This window comes from Aulonocara stuartgranti (genome assembly GCF_965226115.1).
Source record: "Aulonocara stuartgranti genome assembly, chromosome: 18".
NCBI classification, from domain to species: domain Eukaryota; kingdom Metazoa; phylum Chordata; class Actinopteri; order Cichliformes; family Cichlidae; genus Aulonocara; species Aulonocara stuartgranti.
The window spans coordinates 13182385-13209661 of NC_138954.1; the positions used below are offsets into that span (position 1 = coordinate 13182385).

At 39.1% G+C, this 27277-nt stretch overlaps 1 protein-coding gene across 1 annotated transcript; it reads left to right on the top strand.

Moving 5' to 3' along the window:
- The first annotated feature begins 535 nt into the window (after positions 1 to 535).
- and2 (actinodin2) lies at positions 536 to 7312 on the top strand. The gene is made up of 6 exons (XM_082514577.1): positions 536 to 622; positions 905 to 1019; positions 1558 to 1653; positions 2755 to 2799; positions 4729 to 4893; positions 5389 to 7312. The coding sequence occupies exons 5-6, from the start codon at positions 4870 to 4872 to the stop codon at positions 6262 to 6264; spliced, it is 900 nt and encodes a 299-aa protein (XP_082370703.1). The 5' UTR covers positions 536 to 622; positions 905 to 1019; positions 1558 to 1653; positions 2755 to 2799; positions 4729 to 4869; the 3' UTR covers positions 6265 to 7312.
- Positions 7313 to 27277: the final 19965 nt, after the last annotated feature.

Here is a 27277-nt window from a genome sequence, read left to right on the forward strand (position 1 = left end):
ATGAGACCTGCCTGTCCTAATGGCTTACATCTCCTCTGTGCTGTTTCAGAGCAGAAAATATGCCTGTGCAACAAAAGCAAGCATTTTTAATAATCTAAAAGATGTGTATTTAACATATGAAACCACCCTTTTTACCATCACTCTGGTTGGTAAGATTTAAAATCTCCATTCAGAGTTGGCTGAAGGAATTTGGTTCTGGGTTTTTTTTTCTCTCTCCAGCAGCAGATTTCACATCCAGTATAAAACAGCTGACTGGGTGCAGACTTTTGACACCACAGACTCACGGGAGGTTCACAAACATTATCAAATGAGCTGCAACTGTTGCTGTTTGGATGTTGCATTGCGTCACTGAGGTGAAATGAGTCATGTTCTGTCATCCTGCAAATATTGCTCACACATTAGTCAATACACTGACACAACAGAGTAGAAATATTTTTTATTTGCAGTCAATTTTCTGCAGGAAAAGCTGTTCCTGGGGAAAGAAAGCTTGAAAAGAAAACACAGGAGACTCATTCCCTTAGTAGTGGAGGATGATTTTATCTACTAGTTCCAGAGTATATTTGGGAAGTACCAGGAAAACCAGGAGTGCCTTAAGCTCTAAAGTCTCTTAAGGTTTACCTCTGTGAGTGCCCCACTTACACTACCTTTCACATTCACACCTTCCCATTTATTTTATTTTAAAATAAAATAAATTCCAAAACTGTGAGGAAAGAAGCTCTAAATGGTACCTTGCAGTTATACTGTCATACTTCTCACCTTTCATAATTACAGGACCCCTATTGGTTGGATGGGTGGCAGCACAGGAGCCAATCCTGGAGCGGGCAAACTGTATCACATGCCTTTTTGTTTTTAATGATCGAGAGAGCGCCTTTAAAATGTTTTCGTGTGTGTCCGGCCCGTACAGAGAGCAAAGAGGTAGAAGGTTTAGACAGCTCAGATAACCAGTGTGCAGAGAGCCCCCTCCCCTTTCCCAAGACAGCTGCTGGACCAAGAGGCCACAACTTCAACACCTTTTGCAGGTAAGGGCCAATAATAACCCCTGGAGTTCATAATTCTGGAGTGGTCGCTTGTAGTCTCATCTGCCTTGTCTTTGTTAGAAAAGTGAGGTTGTCCAACTTTTAGAAGCCATCTGTCTTTTTGAGAACAACAGATGTAATTAAGCAGCTCTCCACGCATCGATCCAAGAGAACATCTCAAGCTTTTGGCTGTTTGAATTGTCGAGTTCATTTGCTTTATTTGATATTCTGATATTCAGAAGTGACATCTTATTTCTCTCGTTAATCTCTGAAAAGCTCTATTACAGCATGTCCTCAATCCTCTCCATTGTCTTGGCATCAGAAAGTTAAATAAAAGCGCTCTCTTTGTTCCAAGTGCATTGTCTTCTCAAGGATTTCCATATCTATCAGTTACATGAAAAATTGCCTTAAAAAAGACAAAAAAACCTCCCAAAAATAATAAAATTCTTATAAGACTCTTGTCGTATTGAAATAATAGACTATGTCTCCAGAAGTTCAGCCTGCAAACACTCTGAATATTGTTAACTGCCTTTTCCCCCAGGAAGCACAAAGAAACAACAGAAAATGGCACGTGTTGGGCGACCGTCGCTTTCCCTGATCCGCACAGGATTCCTGTTAGCAGCTGTTTTATTACCAGGTGAGAGTTTTCATAAATTGCATCTATGATATTAGGAAATATTTCACTGAGAATTTAATGAGTCGAGGAACCATTTACATCAGTTCTTGTTTTTTTGTTTTTTTAATTTTGAGATTTCAGATACAACATTTTTCAATTAGACCAGTGAAGGTGAACTAGATGCCCTTTAAACTCCTAAAGCTTGATGTCATCTACTTTATTACATACTGAACGTCTGACAAATATAGTTCCTTTGCTCACAGAGATCACACAACTAAAAGACCTCTTTTAACATCAGCATATCTTTAACTATTTATCACACCGACAGTCTATTGATGTATATAACGATACTTTTACTTTTGATACTGTAAGTATGTTTTGGTTTAAATAAATTACATTTTCCGATTTCCTCTGTGTCTTTACTTCAATTAAAGACCTGAGTACTGATTTTTTTTCTCCTTATTTTTGGTTTAAGCAAAAATACTTTAGAAGCATTTTGACCTGGTAGTATAGTCCAACCCCGGGCACGTTAATCTCTGCCACAGAGTCATAAGAACACCATTACCCTTCTCTCTTTAGCAGTAAAATGGCTTGTCATGATGATGCCCTTTAGTACTACAAAACCTTTCTGCAGTCATAAAAAACACATCTATCACTGCCTCCCCTTTGGAAGATTTTCCACATTAATGAAAGTTTAAGGGATAATCAGCTGACTTGGCTGTTTTCTTGTAGTTGTAAACCTCAGCAGGAGCAGAAGAGACCCGGAGACGTCCTTCCCCTCCCACCAGACATTTTTACAGTGTATCTGTAATTAGTTTGTGTGAGGCCTGACTTTGTAGTTTTACAGGTAAACTTTAAGAAGGCCCCCAGTACCTGCATTAATTTCACTGGGCTGGTTCAAAGCTATACGATATACAAGTTAGGGGCTGGGTGGGGGCTTGGTGTTGAGGGGGGAATTTAATCTGCAGGATGTTGCCTGGCGCTCCAGCACCTGCCGTGTTTCACCCGGGGGCTTATTAGTGGGTCAGCATTTTCCCTGATGTTGTGGTAAAGCGGAACATCTGTTCCTAATCAGTGAACGTCTCTGCTGCTGCTAATGTGGCTGCTGCTTGTGTTTTACAGATTTTCTGGGGGCCGTTCCAGTGGAGCAGCACAAGCAGGAGGAAGGTGAGGACGTATGATGTGGCAACGTGGGGCAAAACAACCTCAACAACCTAAAAACCAACTGCAGAAACCTTAAACGCTGCTATTTATAGGGAGATAAATGCTCCACGTAGCTACCTTTTCTTTCCATTCTGCCAATTAGCACCAAATAACTTACATGTTGGTTCACAGTAAAACACAAAGTCTGAGGAGATCTAGTTTGGAGCTAAAACAATTAGTCAACAGAAACAGGATTGTGATAATGGATTAAAGTAAGAAGCTAAAGTGCTCTATGAGAACTACGTCAGTCATACACGATAATTAACAGTCCAAGAGATTAAGAGATTAATCTACTTATAATAGAAATAGTTGGGCCAATTAAAATTATGCCATTTTTTTGTTGATAAAAATTTCTCCTTTGAGATAAAGTTTGATGAACCTGATTTAACAACAATATGATGCAATTCACACATTGAAATTAAATATAAAAGAGCTTCTAGGCTATCTTATGGAGGTGCAGCCAGTCACAGCAGCAGCCTTCTATAGGGATGCATTTCTGGTGGCTGTAAAAGCCAGCCCATGCTTTCCCAGATTAAAGCTTCGGTGTGAAGTTCGAGCAGTAGAAAATGTTTGGTTTGCTTTAAACTTAACACAGCTTTTATATATATTACGATAAAAATGTTTCACCTGGTCTGTACCAGTTGAAAGGGACCTGCTCACTGTTAGTTGTGTGATGGCCTATATAGTAGTATATATAATTACGTTCTATAGGGACATAATTAAAGTTAGTGAAGGTCCTTCTACCGGTATATTGTGCCCTGTTGGGGCATTGGCATCTCTGTGGGTCTCCTGTGCTGTCTGGCACCGGGACACTGAGTGCATTCTTTGGACAGCACCTTAATCCAAAGACAGACGTTTATAACGATGGTTTCAGAAATAATAACTGTGTTTAGTGTATTTTAAACTTTTGGAGCTTTTAAACACAATCACTGTCACTGTGTTGTTCTTGAAATGACTATTTAAAAGAAAGTGTGAAAAAGCTCTGCCCACTCTCTGCACAATAGATTCACAGCTCAAGCTCTCCTTCACCTACAGCTGAGGGGAGCAGGGTGATCTCTCTTTGTCACCCATCTATGGACTCTGCCTCTTAACTATAACATACTGCATCCTTTGCTGCCAACAGGATTTACCGTTCCAATTATAGATGCAGTTTAATGAAGGTCAACAGTTAGTTCATCAGACTTTTGTGCACTGTGTCCTCTGCAAGTACAGATTTGGCATTTTTATTTTACATTAAACATTCCTGTTAATGAGTTCTACTGTCCTGTAATTGGTTTATAACATCTCCACTGGACCTAAAGTCTCTAATTCAGCCTACTTAACAAACAAAACTGTGGCTAATGTTTTGATCTTTTGCACCAACCTATGCATATGTATATATGTATATATATATATATATATATATATATATATATATATATATATATATATATATATTGCACCAACCTATGCATATGTATAATGTATATATGTATATATATATATGTATATGTATATATATATATATTGCACCAACCTATGCATATGTATATATATATATATATATATATATATATATATATATATATACATATATATATATATACATATATATATATACATATATATATATATATATACATATATATATATATATATATATATATACATATATATATATATATATATATATATATATATATACACATATACATATACATATATATATACACATACTATACATATATAGATATATATATATATATGTATGCCTATGTGTGTGTGTGTGTTAATAATTTCTAAAAAAATAAATAAATCAAAAAAGATCATGGAACCTTTCTTCATAACAAGCAGTAAATGATATATATAGTTTAACTACAGTCCTGTATGTTTTCTCTTCTTCCTTCCCTTCAGTGGCCGCCGTGTCTGATGATGTGAAAGCCGAGGCAATGACCAGGCCTAAAAAAGCTGGTTCGTGACAGAAGGAACGTCCCCGTCGTGGCTGTGCCCCAGTTCAAACGCGTGCCTGACTTCTGGGGATGGTACAAATACTTCATGGACAGCCACAACCAGGAGGGAGTGAGTGGAGCTTGTTTCACATTAATTATTCAGATTCTCCCAGTCACGATTATGAAACTGTGCTTGTTTTTCCTTTAAAAATTGAGGCAACAATTTGCATCACTACTCTGCACTTTGAGGAGAGCTTTTCTCTCCTTTTTAAAATTAAATATGCCACGTTTAATGCAGGAAACAGAAAGGTTCAACCACCTTTTTAGTTTTAACAGATTCCTTATTTATGCAGTTCAGAGAACTAAATTTGCCCAGATATTTTTATAAAACAATTTTTAATAAGCTATTAACCTCTTAATGTGTTCAGTGTGTAGTATCTGTGAAAGCTCCGTGGTTTACACAAAAGTGAAAAAGTAACTGTTTTTCTCAACAGAGGATTTCTGCAAATTTATCTTTGGGGTTCCTCTTTGTTTTACTTTTACTCTCTATGGCCTCTGTATCATTTGATTTGATTTTTGGATTTGAGGAGGTTAACTTGTTTTTCCCCTTTCCAAACATCTTCAGGTTGAGGACCTTGATCGTCTGTATGTGGCCTACCTGCAGAACAAGCACAGGTCAGAGGAGGGACCGACTTTTAACCACTACCTCAACCACCTCAGCGAAATCTACAAGACCTGTGCCGAGTCTGAAGATCCGGAGTGCATCGCCGAGTTAACTAGCAAACCAAAGGCGGCCGTGGCGATGCCTGCCCCCATCAAGTCTGCTGATGTCAGGCTATGCAACCCCTATACTGACCCCTACTGCATGTTCCCTGTTACCAGCAAATCTGCAGCCCCTGAGCCACCTTCAGCTCCAGCCAAAGTGCCAGCGCCTATCTATACCCCGGTGCCAATGAAGAGCCAAACTGGTTTCTACTACTACGCTCCTGTCCTGGAGCCCTTCCTGGGTGCTGAGCAGAGGGCTGAATTGCTCAGAATCTGCCAACCTGAAGATGTAGAGTGTCTGCAGTACCACCTGAGAGCAGCCTATGGGTACCGTCCAGCCCAAGGTCCAGCTCCATCTTATGCTGCCCTCAAATGCAACCCAAAGGATCCCCACTGCATGGCTTCCCTGGTCCAGAAATATCCTACTGGCTTCTACCACTTGATGCAACCCAGCTGTGACCCAGCTGTTGATCCTCTGTGTGCAACCAACGCTCCCGCTCCTCTGGCTGCTAAAGAGCAACACTGCAACCCCCTGTTTGATGCAAGCTGCAACCCCCTGACTGCTACCAGGCTGGCCAGCCTGACCAAGCCTGTGGTGAAGTACGCCCCCATGAATCAGCCTGCACATCCTGCTGCTCCTCTGTCCTGCGACCCTCGCTACGACCCATACTGCATACTGGCAGCTGCTGCTGCTCTGCGCAAGCTGCCTCCACAGCTACCAGAGCACCAGGTCTGAATCTGAAGTCCTGTAAACAGGCTTGAATTTTTCTGTCATTTCATCTAATCTAGTGTAATCCTTCTGACTGAATAATTCTTTAATTCATCTTTTCTTTAACATTTGGTCTGTTTAATAATGTAGTAAAATGATATTGATGTTGAATAATGCTTTCACGGTCTGCTTTGCATCTGTTTTGATCCAAAAACATATGAATCAATCAATCAATCAATCAATCAATCAATCAATCAACCAGGTACGCTACAAACTTGGTGTCCGTGGCAAGACCAAGGAGGGCTACGACTGCTATGTGCATTATGACAGAGACTGCATCCCAGTCGAGAGTAGTCGTGAGGCTAAGGCTGACGTCATGGCTCCAGCCAAGCTCTTCTGCCATCCATTTGACCCCAACTGTCACAAGTTTGCTCCACCCTCTGGTGCCAAGGCCATGAAATCAAGTGAGGATGGCATAATCCTGCCTGATCCAGACTGCGATCCTGAATACGACTACAACTGCCGCCTGCGTCGTGCTAAGCCCGCCACCGCAGCCTCCGCTGCAGATGAGCCGGCCAAGGAGGCTGCCAGTCCACAGCTTGCTGTTCCACGCTTCGAAGATTTCCTCAGGGGCGTCATGAACCAGTACAAATAGATTTTAAAATAAATCAGTCTCAGAACCAACACCTGCTGGGCAATGCAGCTCACTCTGCAGTCTCTAATTTTCTTCGACCACAACCTCCGACAGAAGCCTTAAGGCTTTACCAAGCTTCAGATCAATCATAAAACAATGCAGCTTTTAAATAATCCATCTCACTCTCTCAAACAAGGTGAAGGCTTCCTAGTTTTAGTCTGGTCTTATAAAGCAGGAACAAGAAAAGAGTGCCATGCCACGTATAGCACCGTGTGTTATGTTTGTATGTTTGTCGAAAAGAGGCGTTTGTATAGATGTGTGGTAGAGTTAGGTTACTTTGAATTTAAATTAGTGGGCAGGATTTTCTCTCTGTTGTACATTCTCTTTTACTTGAGTGTATTTAAAGTTAGTTTCAGTGGTTTTCTGTAACTTTGATCCTCACAGAGCTTCATTTGTTTAGATTTTGTAAAGTTCTAAATAAAGAAAAAAAATCACTTGAATTTAATTTCTAGATAATTGTTGTTTACACTGCGGTCACAGACACATCTGCTTGGCAGCTAAACATAGAAAAAGAGAAGAATCAAAACACAGAGTCAATCTATTCCAAATACTGTGATGCTTACTCTGTGATTATACACATCATTTCCATGCATCAGTCCCCAGCTGTTGCAGTGAACATGCAGGGGTGTATTGTGCCAGCTGGCAAACAGTGTTAGGCTTTCACCGGTTTGTGCCCATTATAGAAACAGCTTATTGCTGCAACATGTGCAACAATAAGCTGTTTATTTCCAAATACAATTACCATAAATAGATATTATAAATATAAATATATATTTTGAAAGGTAGTAAGCAACCCTGCAAGACCCCTGATGAATGTTTTTGAGGTTAAAGGCAGTGATTTTCTGTTCATTTTGCTTCTATTGTCAGAGAAACACGAATGCAGACAGGAAATGATGAGGCTAATCATGGCAAACACTATGGGTGTCACTTCCTGTGACACCCATAGTATAGAAACTAGCTGCACCTGAGCTAGCCGTCATGGATGGAGTTAATGGATCTAACTGCCAACATTGTTTCTTAGTTTGGGCAAATAGAATATCTATAATATGTATGAGTTAATCACAAATGCCCTGTTTTTCTTACAGGAAAGGTAAGTCCTTTAAAATGCTAGCATTCTGCTAATGCATGAAGATGATGGGCCAGGTAACAATTTAGGCCTGGACATGCTCACTTGATTGAACCCAATTCCAAACAACAGCTAAAACAGACATTGTTAAGTATCATTAAATCAGAGGTGGGTGAAGGTGTTTGCTGCTAGAAATTCTTCAGTTCATTCAAGTCCAAATTGCACAAGCTCTGAATGAGCTCATGCGGCGGTGACATCCCATAAATTTACAGAAATATAATTAGCAATGATTAAAACCTAGTGACTACTTTAAGGTTAGGCTTACCCCACAAAATATATTTTTTTAGGTTACAGCTCCATGGTGACCAATTCATTCATCTGAAGCGCAACCTGCTGTGTAGCTGGAAGTCCAGAGTATGGAGCTAAAAGCTTAAAGGACCAGTTATGCCAATGCATTAGAGCATGGATGTCACATTCATTTTAGATTGCAGGTCACATACAGCCCACTTTTGTGTTCTGGACCAGTGAAACCCTCCTTTCTGCCACTTTCTGCCAGTGTAAAGAAGTTTAACTCTGCATTTCACTCGCTGGGCCCACGTCCTTAGTTGAGGTTTGACAGCGTTTTAGTAGATAGAGGTGAATGGCTTGGACACGAATTGAGCTGCGGTTTGGGGAAGGCCTCAAAGGGGACTGGTGGTGGCTCCTGGGCCTGGCAGATCCCCATGTACTAAATAGAAGTGAAGAAGTTAATGAATTGAAAAGGGGAGGAAGGGTGGGGCACGTAAACAAGAACGGACAGCTTGTAGAGCTGGGGGAACTTATATAGATGAGAAGCGAAAGGAGCTCATGGTCCGAACTCATGGTCCCGCTCCCGAAATTCAGATACTTTATCTCCAATTAATCTGTCAGAGATCTAAATATATGAAAAAAGTACAGTTTTAACAGCATATTTAAAGAAAAACTGATGTAGTAAATAACAAATCTGTCAGCACAACTCTTTGGGTTTAAATTATAAGAAATAAATGTGTCAAATATTGTGTGTCCTCTAATTATAAAAGTTTTTGTCAATTAACAGAAAATGTCCTATTTTTAATTGTTTATTTTAGTGGGGACAAACTGTACGAAGAATCAAAACACATTTCTATGTCTCTAACTGTTGTGTCATTTAATTATTTATCTTTTACTATATTGCTTTGGTGTAGTATGAATGACCTGATCAGCAGGAAAAACTTTAAAATCTATGAAAATACAATACTGGAGTCTTTGCCGTGCTGATTCTGGACCCCTAATCAGAGAAATCTTGATGGTACACATGATTTGAGATATTTTAAAGATTTCTAAACTGAATGTCATGTCATTTGTTCAGTTTATCACTAGACATGTAAAGAATCTCAGTGTGATCAAGTAATGAGAAACAGGAAATGAAACTGCTAGCGTAGTTGTTTTAGGATTGGTTATTCTGGCAATGTTAATCAATGCAGGCTTTCTAGCCTGTACGCAGCTGCAAACTGGCATTTTTGCTGTTACTGTACAAACCCCCACATTTATTGTAAATCAAGCATATCCTAACTCAGGAGATCTGGGAGACTCCTGCAACTTCTTGAGTTTCTGTTTTCAGGTTTTATAAAGTTTTCAATTTTTTGAGCACAATTTAATCCCCAGAAGAAGACAAATGTTAGCAGTTGCTTATCTTGTTCTATTTTAAATAGAGTTCGTGTGCCTGTGCTTGTCTGGTTGTAACAGGGCTGTTGAGTTTTAAAATCTGCTTTTTTTCCCCCTGCATTTTTATTAAATAATAGCTGTACATGTTAATATATTCAGCTTCCTGTAGACCATAAAAAGTAATATGTGTACTTCAGCACATAGATGGGGTCATTTTATATATTTCTTTATGGGTTCATACAGCTCTCTCCACACATAACAGAATCAGAGAGTCTACCAGCTGATCACAACAAAAATGAGACCCAACATTCACTTTGGATGATGAATGAAGGCATTTTTCTCAGTCTTTATTTAAGAAGTAGTTGGTGTTGCCGTTTGGTGCTGTTTTTCCCTCAAAACCAGAAACTCCACATTTCAGAAATGGGCTGCAGCTGTCGGATACAAGGATTGCTTTTCAATAACAAACGTTTCAGCAGCTGAAGCACACAACAGTCACCTGGAGCAGGCAAATGCTGTTGGCGATGACAGTTTTAAAGGCAGACAATACACAGCTGGGTCCTGTAATGACTACCTGCATGCAACATGTGTGCAAGTAAGCGCTGCGTGTTGCTAATTGTAGCTGTTGTCCTGTAAAGTTTGACTTGTGCTGAGCTCTTGTGCCTGTGATGGAATTAAAACGGTCTGCATCAGACCAGCGTGGTTTACCCTGCTGTGTCTGTGAGTTCAAAGGGTCTTACTTTCTTAAGTGTAGTGAAGGACCGAAGGTTTTACATTGTAGTGCAAGTCCTTTAAATGAATACTGCTTTATTTCTGTACAGAACTTTTTCATTTTGATATACAATATACAATATGTGCAAGATCCAACTAATCCACAGACTCTTTCAGTTACCATAGGAACATGCCTATCACATGCTGTTACAACAATTTAACTTCACTGGGCTTGGGGAGGCACATGTACTCCACCGTGCAAAGGCTGGATTAAAATCTACATTTGGGGAATAATTATTGCTCACTTACAAAGAAATGAACAGTCTCTAAATTTTATGGTTTATTCATTTTATATGGTGGCAACAAAAATCCAGAATAAAAACATTACCTTAAAGTTAGAAATTGATTTTGGCATCATTGAGTGAAATAAGTACTGGATCCCCAACCATCCACCCATAGATGACAAGTGATTACAATCAAGCAATCAGTCAATCAGTTACAGACATGTGCTTTATGTATAAAGTACACTTAACATAATCAGTTTCTTTGACCTCTCCACCATCATGGGCTACATCAAAGAGCCACCAAAGGATGTCAGGGTTAGAAGTTAGCAGGAAGTTAGCTCGCTACTTTCCACCTAAATATGATATGGCACGTTCTGACTGAGAGATTTCTGAAAAAATAAAAACGTACAGCTCTGCCATCTCTTCCAACATAAATGAAGACAGAAAACTAAACAGCAGTGACATTTGTAGGATTACTGAAGTTGGACTAGCTGGTATATAATGATGTGCTATGTGATCGCTAGCGACACAGTTTTGTTAGCATAACATAAACACAGTGAAGCTGGAGGATGAACGCTAACTTTTTCCACTCGATAAAAGTTAACGTGAGGGTTCCTGATGGTTAGGGACAAATGCAATTGCATGGCAGGATGCTGTAAACGGACCTAACTTCAGTCAGGAGAACCTCTGAGATAATCCATCCATAATACGAGGTTAGTCATTAATATACTGCAACAACATAGGAACAGAGCAGCTGCAAGAGGATTCAACATTAATGAATCAATGGTACAGAAATGTCGGAAGCAAGAAGAATGAGTTGAGTAAAATTTGACTTACCTGACTGTTTTATTTTGCTTACTGTGCCTTATAATCCGGTGCGTCTGCGTCTTATGATCCGAAAAATACGGTATTTGGAAGCAGATAAAATATAAAATGACCATTAATCTTCCCCGATCTGGGGATTCACACAGAATCCTGCCTCATGGCGTGAGGATGATCCTGAGAAAGGTGGTGGATCAGCCCAAAACCACAAGGGAGGAGCTTGTTGACGATCTAAAGGAATTTGGAACCACAGTCACTAAAACACCATTGGGAATAGGTTGAAATCTTGCAGCCCCTGCAATGTCCCCCTGCTCAAAAAAACACGTGAACAGCTCTATCTAAAGTATGCCAGAAAATGTCTGACAGAGAAGGGTTGAGAAAAATCTTTATTTACTGTTACAACAAGTTGTAGATTACTCATTTATGATCTGCACGACTCAGGTCAGCTGGTTGTTGTTTGTGGCTTTCCAAACATGTGCTGCCAACAGGGAAGCTGCATAGTGCACTCTGGTTGAAGACTGTTTGTCCCATTACTACTGTACTTTTAAAATTTAGATTTACTACTCAATATAGTGAGGGCCGATATATTGGTTGGGCTCTACATAGAAGGCATAAGTACCTAAAGACAGACCGGGAAATGCTGGGGAACTAGAACTACCGCTACGACCAAAACACAGAAACTCATCAGAGAAACCACAAAGTAAAACAAGGATCCACGGATGCAATTGTATCACAATCAGATTATCAAGTTGGAATATCCTTTCCAATCATGGCCTGTTCACCCCATAGCTGGACTGGCCATCGGGCCGATGGTGATTTTTCGTTTTTATGTGCCGATGGCTTTTGGGTTTTTTTTCCATAACGGTATAAACACTGCACATGTGTCAAAGTCAAGACATCCGGTCTGGCGTACATTTATATCCGGCCCGCGAGATCATTTTATATAGATGTACTATTATTGATATATATATATATATATATATATATATATATATATATATATTTATAATTATAATTCCGATACTGACGTGATAAAACTGTGGGGTTGTATACTGTCAATGTAGAGTGAAATGGTCTTGTGGAAACAGCAACTTTGCTTTTAATGGGATTCTGAAGTCAGTGAAAGAGTGGGTCATACATGGACAATTTCAATGGACCATTACTTTGAAAGGCAAATTGACTTGATATCACCGTGATAGTGTGCACTGTTGATCTTGAGTGAAATTATGCCGTGGAAACAGCAATTTTCATTTTTAAAACATTCTGAAATAATTGAAAGAGTATATCACATATGGACAAATTCGACGGGCCATTAATTTGAAAGGCAAAATCAGACCAACATGAAATTTACATGGTTTTACTGTCGGGTTGGATACTGTTGATCTAACGTGGAATTACCCTGTGGAAACCGAAATCTTCCTTTTTAGAGCGTTTTGAAATCGTTAAAAGAGTAGGTCGTATATGGGCAATTTGAAAAAGCCTTTATTTTGGAAGGCAAAATCAGAATGACTTGAAATTGACATGGTAACATCGTGAGGTTGTATACTGTTGATCTAAAGTGGAATTAGCCTGTGGAAACAGCAAAATTCTATTTAAGAGCATTTTGAAATCGTTCCAAGAGTAAGTCAGATATGGGCAATTTTAAAATACTTTTATTTTGGAAGGCAAAATCAGAATGACTTGATATTGATATGGTATCACTGTGGGGCTGTATACTGTTGATCTAAAGTGAAATTATCCTGTGGAAACAGGATTTTTTCTATTTAGAGCATTTCAAAATCGTTACAAAAGTAAGTCATATATGGGCAATTTCAATGGGCCATTACTTTGGAAAGTAAAATCAGACTGACTTGATATTGACATGGTATCACTGTGGGGCTTTATACTGTAAATACAGAGTGAAATTATCCTGTGGAAACAGGAATTTTCCATTTTAGAGCATTTTGAAATCACTGAAAGCTAGGTCAATTGTGGACAATTTGAAAAGGCTTTTACTTTGGAAGGCAAAATCAGAATGACTTGATATTGATATGGTATCACTGTGGGGCTGTATACTGTTGATCTAAAGTGGAATTACCCTCTGGAAACAGGAATTTTCCATTTTAGAGCATTTTGAAATCACTGAAAGTTAGGTCAATTGTGGACAATTTGAAAAGTCTTTTATTTTGGAAGGCATAATCAGAATGACTTGACATTGATATGGTATCACTGTGGGGCTGTATACTGTTGATCTAAAGTGGAATTACCCTGTGGAAACAGCAATTTTCCATTTTAGAGCATTTTGAATCGTTAGAAGATTAAGTCAAATATCAGCAATTTCAAAGGGCCATTACTATGAAAGGTAAAATCAGACTGACTTGATATTGATATGGTATTACTGTGAAGAAGACTGTGGTTGGAAAGTGTTGATATAAAGTTCAAATAGTATTTGGAAATACGACTTTTGCTTTTAAGAGCATTATGAAGTCATTGAAAGAGTAGTTCAAAAATGAAGATTCACAGGGCTTTTACTTTGAAATCCAAAATAAGATGGCCTTGATAGTGACAGGGCACAATTAGGGTACAAGGCTGTGTCATATAGATCTAACATTAGAGTTTGTAAAAAAAAAAAGAAGAAGCCTAAATTATATGTTATTATGTTCTTAACATATCTGTTGATTCACTCGAAGTTGGCTTTTATTTTGAAATCCGGTTTCCACATCCATTCCCGTAATAATTTGAATACACAGGGAACGTAAAACAAACTGGAGGCTGGCTTGACTTCAAGTCTCGAATTGGAGGCTGGCTTGACACAAGTCTCACTTTCCCTGTTGACAAGTAATGTTGAACCAAGTCAGCGGACTTTGCTGAACTGCACCTGTGCAGATTCAGATGGAGCTGCAGTGTAATGATGCACTCAAGGGAAAGTACGACACTGAATGGCCCGCACAGTTTATTAGTTCCATTCCTGAAGCAACGCCCAGCTCCGTCTACATGCGGCTCCAACCCTGTGAATGCTTTCATTTATTTTTTCTGGGGGTTTTTGGCAGCATGTTCATATTTCTAACTTGCATAATTTTGACAGGATATATTTTTATGAAGAGCAAAATATTTAAAGTTAAAGGTTTTTTTTAAAGTTTATTTAATCTGGAATAATATTCCTGTGTTTTTATTCATATTTTGTGGAGTTTATATACTGCTGGGCGGGTGCTATGATGTTATTGATGTTGAACTTGTTTTATCTTATTTTATTTATAAGGTTAATTATTAGAGTTTCCAACCGTCCCGTAAAAAACGGAATCGTCTCCTATTCAGAGAAAATATTGCGCGTTTCGTATTGAGGTGAAAAGGAGCACAGTTTGTCCCGGACTTCAGCTACAATGAAAAAGACACAAAGCTGGAGTTATTCTGTCTTTGCTGCACAGCTGCCTCTTCTTCTCTCCCCTCCCTCTCCTGTTTCCAGGGCTGGACTGGGACAAAAAAATCGGCCTGGGCATTTTGACTAGAGACCGGCCCACCAAAAATGTGACGTCATTCAGGGGTAAAACCGCAAAGGATTCTGGGAACTTGTGGCAAGAGGTACTAGCGCATGCAGGCTTTCAATTGAACTCAGTTACACAGCGATAAAAAGAAACATAAAAAATGGCAAGAAGCTGTTGTATTATTAATTGCAATAGCCGGTGTTGTGCCAAAAAGTGATTGTCTGCCAAAAACTGATTTCCGGTATTTGCCACAAACTGATTGCTCGTATTTAAATTGCTATAAGTAACTTGTTGGCCTATAATATGTGAAACATATGTCAAATGCATCCCTCATGGATGACATAAAGTCATCTCTCCATAAAGTCATCTCTCCATCTCCATCTGCTGCTCTTCTGTCTCCTCTGTCACAGACTTCTCCACTTTTGATGATAAATCAGCCTGGTGCAACATGTAAGGATTGGCACAATTTGTTAAGATTTTGAGGAGTTTGAGAAACTAACCTTAAGCATAAAATAAAATTTACTATCAGTAACTTCATAGCACCCGCCCAGCAGTATATAAACTCCCTCATGCTAGCTAGTACGCAGTACCAGTTATTCTAAGCGACTGTAAAAAGTCAGCACAACGAAAACAAACTACAACTAAACTTGGTTTATATCTGACACAGATAGACAGCAGGTCATAACTTCTTACCTGAAGTTCAGTTCCTCTGCCACTATGCCTCCTCTTGCCTCCCCTTTCCCTTATCCACCTGCTGGCCTCCACCACTTGCTGATGTTGCTAAATCTGTGGAAGCTATGCCATAGCTACCGCCAAACAATTCAGTTATTTTTACACATTTGGCAGCGTCTGCCTGAAGGGCTTGTTTCTTTTTGGCCCTAATTTTTTCTGCACCTCCTTTCCTTTTTTTGTTCTTCATTTTCTTTAGTTCGTCTATAACACAGGTGTCAAACTCTGGCCCGCGGGCCAAATTTGGCCCGCAGCCTAATTACATTTGGCCCGCAGCCTAATTACATTTGGCCCGCGAAGCCATACCAAATTACTATTAGAGCTGGCCTACTGGTATTATACAGCTAATATATATATATTGTTTAGTATTAAGCTTTGCTTGTTCCATATTCAGTTTTTCAGCAAAACTTGTTTGAGTCCATAAGAAAAGATTCATTCTTATATCTGGAGGAATAAATATATTTCAATAAATATTAACGTTAGCCCACGACTTTGTTCCAGTTTTGAATTTTGGCCCACTGTGTATTTGAGTTTGACACCCCTGGTATAAGATTGCTAAACAAGGGGGAGGGTGCATCCGACCTCCTCGGCTGTAATTGGTCCAGCCCAGAGTCGATCATGACCAATTGGCCAATCCAACACCTTTCATTATTTATACCCTTCCAAAAAAAACCAAAAAAATCGATCGGCCCATAAAAACAAAAAGTCGCCAGCGGCCCACCGGGCAAATGCCCGGTATGCCTGATGGCCAGTCCAGCTATGCCTGTTTCTACTTCAATCATGAAACTGATCAATGATCAGCTGATTTTGCCAGTATTTTCCCACATTTTCTAGATTCTGTACCAGTATTCTGTGTAAAATGCCATCAAAAAGTCAATTAAGTTTTATTCTTTCTCACCTGTCTTTCTGTCTCCTTTCACTTTTTGAAGGTTGCCATGTTAGAAAAAATATTTTGCCCTGCCATGCTGTTTATTGATGTGGCAAATGAATGGTTTATGAAAATATATCTAAATCTGTCATCAGTAATCAGTAATGATCATGTCTCACCTCTAGTCTCCTCTGTCTTAATTTCAGGTTTTCACCATGTGTTGTAGATAGTTTAGGAGGTTAACTCGACCAAGCAGTCTACTTTTGGGTACTGTTTAGAATACCAGAATAGGGAGCATGGTGTAGGTTTAAGTTTATTAGACTGATACATATATACCAACAAGACAGTGTACATTACTGTGACAACAGCGTTTGTTTTCATTCAAAGGCTTTATGGTTTTTCCTATAATACCTGGTGGGCTGGTCTCTAGTCAAAATGCCCGGGCCGATTTTTTGTCCCAGTCCAGCCCTGGTTCACCCTGATAACACATCATACATGATGCAAATTAAATGAATCTTAAAATGTGAATCTTGATATTTCTCTTTATTATTAGGTACAAAAATTACATTAAAATAAATTCTAGGGGTGTTCTGTCACACGGAAAGTGTTACTCTTTTACATGACATGGGTAACATCGGTCCTGGACTGTAGTTGTAACTTGTTTGTCATAAACACAAAACCATCTTGCTAAAATCTACTGTGTGAATTCTTTTACTGCTTTTGCTTTTATCAGATCTCATCGTGCCCTTCAGTCCTGACTGTGAAGCCGTTTCACTCAGATCATTTTAGCACAAATTCAATTATTAAAGGTGACCTACTAATTAAATTTTCAAAATTTAATTTGCTTCATTTAAGCCTCAATCCAATAAACCATTTCCTGTGTAAATGTGTTTAACTGAGATAAAGAAGACAAAGTACAACATTTCAGAGGCGCTTTCACCTCATTTTGGGGTGTTAGGCTTCATGTTTGCATGTCACCTCCAGCAGGGGGGGCTGACCTCTCAGAGCTCATTGCTTCAGCTGCTTCAGGTTATCCAGCTGTCTGACAGAATCACTCTCCGTCTCAGTGTGCGTGTCAGGCCTGCCTTAATAAAGCCTTCATTGTCAATAAAAGTCCTTTCTCTTAATTAATCAATTTATCCAGCATCGGTTATGTCAGCAGTCCAACTCCTCGCTGATACAAGTGAAAACATTTTAAAATCCGAGCAGTACGAAACAATTCATCACAGATGAAACTTTGATATCTTTCGGTGTGAGACGTGTGAGAGCGGCATAAAGTGTCAAAGCTCAAAATTGAATTTCATTAAAGGTCGTCTCGGGGGAGCAAAGATCAAACCGTGTGAGGAGGAGAAAAAGAAAATGTTTGGAATCAATTTCACGCCTCCGTAAAGAATAATTACTGTGGATTTTAAACATTATGATATTAAGATAAGCGCCTTTCAGCCTGTCACAGCGGAACGCATTTAGTCTACTGGTTTATCACGCCTGCCTGTTTTGTGTTAATTACTAAATTACTGATGAGTTTATCTGCCATGAAAACCCTTTTTCCCCCTCCTACTCCTGCCTGTGATTTAGATAGATAGATAGATAGATAGATAGATAGACAGACAGATATGGCACTAAATGCACATAAATTCCCTTGAGATTTGTCTCTGAATTAGTCACATCTAAAAATCTATATCCATGTGCAACACACGTACATTTATTATCCCTACAGGGTCCACAGCCAGCTTCAGTATTGGTGGTTAGATTTTTTATTTTTATTTTTTTAAAGGAGCTTTAACTTGCAGGTTTTCTTATGCTCACCATTTCCAAAGCAGCCATTTTTATCCAGAGTCCAACCTTTATTTAGAGGCAGGATGACAAAACTAATGGACACGATATTTATTAATAACTCAAAGGCACAAACATGCTGCATTTGGTCAAAACTAAAGTGAAAGGTGGATATCTGAGCTTCAGTGGCTCTTCGATTAGTCTGCGCTGTTTCTGGTTGAGGTTAGTGGGATTTTGAGTTGACTAAAACCTCCCCACCAATAAACTAACTGAGTCTAAAGTAGCAATTTGAAGACAGGATTTCATTTTCTTTGCTTTGTCCACGGGATTGCTTTTTTTATATGAGTGAAGCAATAAAGTGAAAAGGTAGACTATAGCTATAAATTGACAAGGCCTCGACTGTAGTGGCCCGTAGGGAGCCCTGTGCTTGTGCTACAGATGATAATTATGTTTTTTTTGGACGACTCTGTGCACTCTGCATTATCTTACTGTTTCAGAGGTGATGGGAAATGCTAATGGTTAGCAGTGTGGGAGAGTAAAAGTTGTGCGAGAAAGCAAGTGTGACAAGCAGAGTGGGTGAGTCATTTGAAAGGTCAGCACTGTATTAGCTCTCTGTGTGCTTTTGAATTAAGTAATCTGATGAACTTTCTGCATATCGATGTGTTTTTTTTTCTTTTTTGCTGTGACTAAAGTAAAGCAGATGCTACATGATTGGTTTTAGTGCGAGTGTGAAAATTCAGCTTTTTGTTTTTGTTTTATGTTATTTTATTTCCCATTTTATTTTGGTAGGGAAATGAAAAGAATAAGCCGATTGTGTTTTTAATTTCTAATTTTGTGTTTCCTGTTAAATGAAAACGTATCACCTTATTCTCCCTTAAACATTTTTGTGTTTCAAGCCAGCGGTAGATGACAGAAAAAAGCACAAACATAAAGAGAAACCCCGCAGAGATTCTCAGCTGTACTGCTTCTTTTCTTAAAATGTATTTTCCTACATAAACATTCTTCCTAATATATCTAGCCTCTTTTATTGTCACACAGAAAAGAGCCCGCAGCTGCAGGGGAGTAATTGCACCAAGATATTTCAGTGCTATTTCTTCCCTGCCAAGACTGTTTGAGCCTGTTTCATTTCTGAATTATAATACAGAGGTAATTTTTGTTTTCTCTGATGAATTAAAGTTGTATTACTCTTTATGCAGTTGTGCCTTTGGTCTACCATGTTTGCTAAGGGACCAGAGGGAGAGAACGGTAAGCTGTCGGCAGCTGCTGTACGACACGCTCAAAGACTTTTTCATAATTTCTGTCTGCATGTGAAGCTAAAACCTGTCAGTTACTCCTAAAGTTAGAATACTCAAGTTTTTCTACTATAAGCAATGAATGTTAACCTGCTCATTTTAGTGTACTTTTTCCCACTAGCGTTCATCTTAGGAAGTTCTTGATGCTGGTGAATTTTTATTGCGTAAACACAGATTTGGGCTTTAGTTAAGTCTTGTAATTACTTCCAGGACTAGCTGGCTATCTGGAACAGGCTCTGACCAGTAACGTAACATGAAAACATTTTTAGCCAGGTGACCACCTGCAGATTTCAGACTCCCGACAGTTAACTGTAGTTTACAGACTGTAAAGCACTACATGCAAAACGTTGCCAGAAATTGACAGCTAGCTGGGCAACTGTTGCTGTATTTAGGAGGCCGATTTAGTGGAAAATGTAAATATTGCAGTCTACTTTAAAACAAGATTCATAATGCCTCTGACCGTACATTTATTTGGTTGTAAAAAGCAAACTTTGTGATGCTAATCTAATCTTGTTCAGCAATAATTAGATTAAAATGATTTTCTGACTGGCAGTATGGATAGATGGGCAGGTTTTACTAAAACAAACAAACAAACAAACAAACTAAATAAATAAATAAATATCAGATGGCTCAAAGCATTTTGTAAAAAATGAAATGAAACTGAATGCACGGGAAACATGATGAGCATTTACTCTGATGAACCTATTTCTGCAAACAGGTTCATCAGAGTAAAATTCCTTAATTTGGATACCCACATAAAAACATAAATTGTATAAACAATGGACATTAAGTTCGATTCAATTCATTTATAGGGTACCAGTAACAATAATAGTCACCCAAAGACACTTTATATTAAAGCGTAAAGACCCACACACTGGAGAAGGCTACAGTTTAATAATTAGTAATACTGGGTTAAATGTCCAAATGCAACAGTGATGTACAAGTGAAGAAGAAACGGTCAGCATGATTGAAGGATTTTCAGGGTGTCTTGGCCCTGGCCTTAAAGAAAAGCTCAATCAAAAGGACTTCCAGTGGCTGTCTCAGTTTGAAGCCTTGAGATAAGCCTTGTCATTGTTGCTGTTTTGAAACCAGATCTGAGGAGAGAGGACCAACAATCTGTGTGTAAAACAATATTAGTACATGAATCTTCAATGAAACTTCAATCTGTCATGTATGGCTCCTGCTGTAAAAGGGATTTTTTTTTTTTACTATTTCCAGTTGCCTACATGAGAGAGTGACTTTGCCTCCACACCTCCCAAACTCCCAGTAGCTCTTTGTGGATTTACACAACTGAATTCAACAAGATGCACAAAGTTTGACCAGCTATCACGGCTGATGTCCATCTCCTACACTGACACTACACTGTTTAAACTGTCTTTACATTAAACAGTATACAGTTGGTATAAAGGTGGAATTCAGTGAATGAATGCAAATTGCAAATTCGTCTCTGCTTCGCTTGATGTAACCGAAATCTGACCATGAGCACCACAGGTACTGTGTACCAGTCCAACACAGAGCTTTACACCACGTTAATGCAAGCTAAACTCTTCATCCTTAGTTTGTTTTGCAGGCTGTTTCACAATAATTTATCAAAGCACATCATATACAGATCAATACAGATCCAATATGTGATTAAAATGATGACATTATATGCAAGCTTAAAATTTGCAGTTTATCGAGCGTCACCGAGCAGTAAATCTATCTTCTTCCTTTCCTGTCCTGTTTGTCTTCCTACATTTTTCTCAGAGTGAAGTTAGCTCGCACTCTTTTCTCTCCCTGTGAAATACAGCAGCAACACGCTGTGCGACAAACTGCACACAAGCAGTTTGTGTGTTTGTGTCTGACCTGACTTGTATTATCATACAATGCGGACTGTTCCATAAATAAACACAGTCTGAAGCAATGATGGATTATGTAAAAACTTCCCTGACAATTCAATCCAGTTATACTATCTGTCTTCTCGATAATGAACACAAAACAGCTTTCTTTAGTAGTGTTTATTAATGAGTTATTAACGTGATAGAGCGGCTTTTTGTGAATGCAAGATGAAGTACTTGAGCACTTTTCCCACCCATTAACAGGCCATTATAAAAAAAACCCATTAATGTGTTGTGGCCAGAGGTGGGAAATAACGAAATAATATAAAGTACAAAGAGTTACTGTACGTGAGTATTTAGTTTTCTTACAACCTGTTACTTTTACTCCCTACATTTTTAAACAAATATCTGTACTTTCTACTTCTTACATTTTCAAAAGAGGCTCGTTACCTTAGGTTTAACAGTAATCATTTAGCATTCAGTTTCTGATGGCACAAAGTTCTGCCCATATACCTAAGCTGTGGTTGCGGTGGTTACCGTGGTTGCTTCTAGCTAGCACTACAGAAGAGGAGGAAGCATGAAGGGAGTCTGTTTTATTTAAGTAGTTACAAATGCAATGTTTCTATAAGCTCAACAAACATCAGCCTTTGTTTTCATGCATTTAGCTTCAGAAGCTCGGTATAGAGCCACTGAAATCAGTTTATTTCAGTACAAGAGAACAATCCACTTGATGTGACTGAAGAGTCAGTATACTGAACCTTGTGTTGTCATTTTTTACTGTGCTTGTTTTTCTAAGGCCATGAATGAATCTGCAAGCTCAAAAAGTAACTGAATTTTCTCTCTTTCTTCAATCTGAAAGCGAAGCCATGAAACAAAATAAAAACTGAGCCTGTTCAGCATTGCCATAAAACAGACATCCTTTACGTCTCTCAACAACTGCTCTTTCCTTCCATAAACCCCATAAAAAGTGAGATATTGATGGTTGTCAGCTGATCTGATCAATGTTGGCTGGCCACTTCTTTAATTCATTAACCACATGGTGCATGGGCTTTCAGATGCAATCTATCCTTGAATAACAGTGAGCTGCCCTGACAGGCTTTGTCATCGATCTGCCGCAGCTCGGCGGCTCCGCCAGCAGAGATCAAACCCGCTGGTAAACCTGGGGACGCCGGCTGTTTGTTACCGTCGACTCACACCAACAGGAACAAGGACGGGAGCGGGAAGATGAGGGAGGCAGGAGGAGACGGAGTGGGAATAAGGGACAGCTGTGGTTTTTGCTGGATATTTGCACGAAGATACAGTAAACACAGAGAGTGGAAACTAGAGACGGAGACAGACAAACACACATGGACAGATGGAGACTTAGAGAAAAGCTGACAGGAGGAGCGAAAGAAAAAAAATGAGGGATGGAAGTTGACAGATGCACAGATAAACAAACTGTGGGAGTTGGGGGTAAAGGAGCTGGAGGCACCCTGGGGTGTTCAGTGATCAAAAACCAGTAAAGTACATTGTTGTTTTGCAGGTGGCGATTTTTAGCTAGCTACAAAGCTTCTTGGCCTTGGAGGCTGCGAGGGAGACCCGGGCAGAGTGGGAGTTTCACTGGTGCTTGAATCAGCACGGCGGAGGTTTGTGCTGACAGTGCTTCAGCGAGGCCTCGGCACTCTCTCTTCCAAAGAGCAGGGGGGATATCATTACGTCCAATCAAACCTGCAGTTCATGAATGGCAATGAAGAGAATAAGAATAAGAAGGAGACAGTGCAGGTGAATAAGCTAACTGAAATTATCTCCCCTGTACATTTATTACACCCTCAGCACAGCAGTACCAAACAGTTGCACTGCCTGAGTCTGTGAGCCACACTTTAGATTCAGGACACGAAGAGCATCTGCAGTCTGTTCATCAAAAGTTTAAAATGAAAAGCTTCAGTGTGAGCGCTGCTGTTTCAAAGCAGTTTTCAAATATCCACCCTGTGTGTATGTAGCTTAGAGAATTGACGGCATTTTTTTTTGTTTAGATGAGGATCACTGCAGATAAAATCTGCAAATATTGCATAAAGACATTCACCAAACATTACAAACAGACTATTTGCAATGTATGCAGCGCTGCATTTGATGCACTGCTTGTCGAGAGAGCCAGTCAACAGCTCAGAGCTTGTTTGTTGGCAGAGCTTGAACAATAGATGTCACACGGCTTGTAAATTCACAAAGTTGCTCTCATTTCGTGCCACTAAATTCATGTTAGAGTATGACAAAGAGCTTAGAACTGTTTCTTGTCTCTGGAGGACTGTCAGTGTTTTTTGGGGGGAAATATTCCCTCAGCACACCAGCTGCTTAAGATTTAAACCAAAGTAAAGAGGACTATCATGGTTTGATGAGAATTTGGCATACGTCTTTCAAGTATGTTGAGCGCTTCTCTGCTTCAGGGTTTAAGTATAATTTAAGATTTTAATAAGATAAGATGTTTTTCATTATTATTATTTTTTCACCACAGCTAATTTACTTTAATGTTACTATTCTTTAAATACTTACAGAGGCTACTGATTTTTTTTAATTAAAAATGATATTTAAAGTGAATTTGCTAAAACAGATGTACAATCTCTTACTTTAAATTCAGAAGAGAAATTCAGACTCAAAGCGTCATAGAGTTCAATGATATTGACCATGTTATGAATGGAAAACCACACTCACTCACACACAGATACACACTCACACCCCACAAACATCCGCACAATTTAACACACACTGTTAAGCATTTGCTTTGAAGCATCTGCAATCCAGAATATTCCTCTCAGCATGAATTTCCCATGGTTGCTACATCTTAAACTCTTGTGCTCTGGCTGCGGGTTGGAACGACACTTCACAGGTCAGGCTCGAAATCTCTTTGACCCAAATACTCTCAGGTTCCTGTCACACATTGAAACAATCATCTGGGCTTTAAGGGTTTAAACCAAAGCAACATCCTTGTTTAATCTCAGGCATAGATGATGCTCTATATGAAGGAACATAAGCTTTTGGTTTTTTTTGCCTTGGGTGTTTTTTTTATATAACAAAATTAAAATAAAATAAAAAAAGATAAATGAAAAGAAATCTGTTTTTATAGAAGAAAAGGAGTCCCAGCTTTGTCAGGTTCACATAATATTTACTGAAGGTCAGTTTGCTGCAGCTGAGCGGAAGAGAAAGGAGAGGAGAGACAAGATGACACATCTTTTGTCTGTGAAAGCAACACACCACCGTCTTTGTGAAACAAGGATAACTGGCAGAACCATCTTGTTTTGCCTTCTGCAGCAATCTTGGAAGAACAGACTCCCAGCAAGTGTTTTTATTCTGTTTTGCTCGCAGCTGGATGGCTTACTCTATCCCCTCTCGGTACACACATATCACGTATCTTGCCTTTTGTTCTTTGCTGATGAAACACTCCTCTGTAACGCCAACATATTCACAACAGTAAATGTGATCAAATGGAAGACTAGCCTTTTTTTTTTTGTCCACGTGCCTGATCAAATAAAACTTTTAGTTGATGATAAGTGTGGTTGTGTGTTTCAGGAATAGTTTTAGAAGCTGAGAAGACTGTCAGTGAAATATTAAATATGTATTATAGCCAAGAGCCAGTTAGCATAGCTCAGTATAGCACAAAAACCAAAGAGTAAAAATCTCAGTGTTTGGACAAGTAGCTGACAGACACGCTGCAAGTCCTTGTTAAATAAATTTATTTTGGGGGTTGTTCTGTTGTTTTCTTATAGCCACTGTTGTATAAGGTACACCATACAAATGTTTCACATTAAACCCACTGGTACAAAATGAAGAACGCCTTTGTATTATATTGTCCTGGAAGGGTGCATCAGGGAAGTTAAAGCTGGTGCACTTCAGCTACAAAGTCTTTCACATTGTGTGATCATGAGTTGTTCTGTGTTTGTTCTGTACCATATTTTGTGTTACGTGTTAGATGAAGATGTGTCACCATGAGACTATCTGGTTGCTGTGCTGTGGTGATCCAGTGGTCCTGAGTCATCACAGGGAGGTTTGAATAGGCTGTTGCTTCTCATTAATGTAAAGAGCCGTGCAGAGGAAAACCAGCTGATTGGTGTTCTCTCTTGATTTCAGTAACTTCAGCAGAACATACAAGAAAAAGGTCAACATGAGGTAAAAAAAATATAGATCACAGGTGGGGAGTAACAAAGTACAAATACTTAAATTGAATTTTCAGGTATCTGCACTTGAGTAATCTGTTCAGTTCAGTTCAATTTATATAATAATAATGGATTGCATTTATATAGTGCTTTTCGAGACCCTCAAAGTGCTTTACAATTCCACTATTCATTCACTCTCACATTCACACACAGGTGGAGGCAAACTACAGTTGTAGCCACAGCTGCCCTGGGGCAGACTGACAGAAGCGAGGCTGCCATATCGCACCATCGGCCCCTCTGGCCAACACCAGTAGGCAGTAGGTGAAGTGCCCTGCCAAAGGACACAACGACCGAGACTATCTGAACTCGAACCAGCAACCGTCCGATTATAAGATTATAAGACGAACTGCCAACTCTAATTATATGATTGTCATCAGGTACAGGGATATAGAAGCAAGGTTAGGTGTAATAATATAGATTGTTGTGTAATATATATATATATACACAAATATATATGTGTGTGCAGACTTGTGTTTTTTTCTTTACGTGTAAATGTGTGTATGCGATTACACATAAATCAATATTGAGCTGATAGTTATCAAACAGATTAATTAAGTTCACTCTTCATATCCTACTCCTTTTCAAACATGTAAAGTGATGTGGGAGACAACATTGTGTCCTTTTTCCTTAGTTTACCAGTCTACACATTTTTGTGGCTTATTTTGATTGTTATTGCTTTTTTTCATATTATTTATTGTGTGAAATCAATCAATCAATTAACATCCACTCGCCATTCAGTGAAGGGATATACATTTTCCCATAGCAACCTTTGGCTTCCAGGGGCGTCACTAACTGATCTCTACACCTGCATGACTGTGGCTGTAGCATTAAATTCATAGACAGCCAGGAACCTCCAGCAACTGCTTGCCAACCAGTTGGGAAATACTAATTTAAACTTATTGACCAGCAGTTGCTGAGTGGTCTCTCGTTCTGTGTGACCGGGGCCTAAAGGACTCGATGCTCATGGAAAGCTTTAGAGACCCTGATGGCTAATTTTGTCACCAATGGACAGAGCAATGCTGTCTGCTTCCTCCAAGCTGTCATATTATATGTAACACACTGGTAGTAACAGATGCAGTATCGAGGTGTGACGGTTAGTATAGTTGCCTTATAGCAAGGTCATGGGTTTGAATCAATGTGCTGTTTGCAGCTGCTCTGCTTGTCTGTGTGGATTCCCTCCCACTGTGAGTGTAAATGGTTGTCTACCTCTCTTTGTTAGCCATGTCTCAGACTAAGAACCTGTCCAGGGTGTGTTTGGCAGCTTGGATAAGCTCCAACCCCCTGTGACCCTGAATTAGAAAAGTGGGAGAAAATGGATGGAAAGGATGGATTGTAGGATCAAACTTCTCATCTTATAGTGAGAGATAAATGTGAGGTTCTTTTGAGGAAAGTTTACCATCTCCCGGTTAGTTGTTGATGCTATATACATAAGACATGGTGGATGAAATTAAATATTTGGCTGATGGTAAAGAATGTTTGATTTATGATGCTAATTCACATATTAATTGCTTTTCCATTTACTTGTAACATGGCAGTGATAGTTGATTGCTCTCTATTTATAGTAAGTCAGATTAGTTAGACATTTAACAGTAACTCTAATAAAAAGACAGAAAATAGACACCGACTTATGTAATAACAATAAAGTGTTATCTTCAATTAGTTTGAATAATAAAATACAAC

What these genes read in the sequence shown, in the direction of transcription:
- and2 (XM_082514577.1), top strand. Translation starts at nt 4,870, where the DNA reads ATGGACAGCCACAACCAGGAGGGA. An exon ending in ACAGCCACAACCAGGAGGGA is followed by an intron (nt 4,894 to 5,388) that starts GTGAGTGGAGCT and finishes AAACATCTTCAG; the next exon opens with GTTGAGGACCTTGATCGTCT.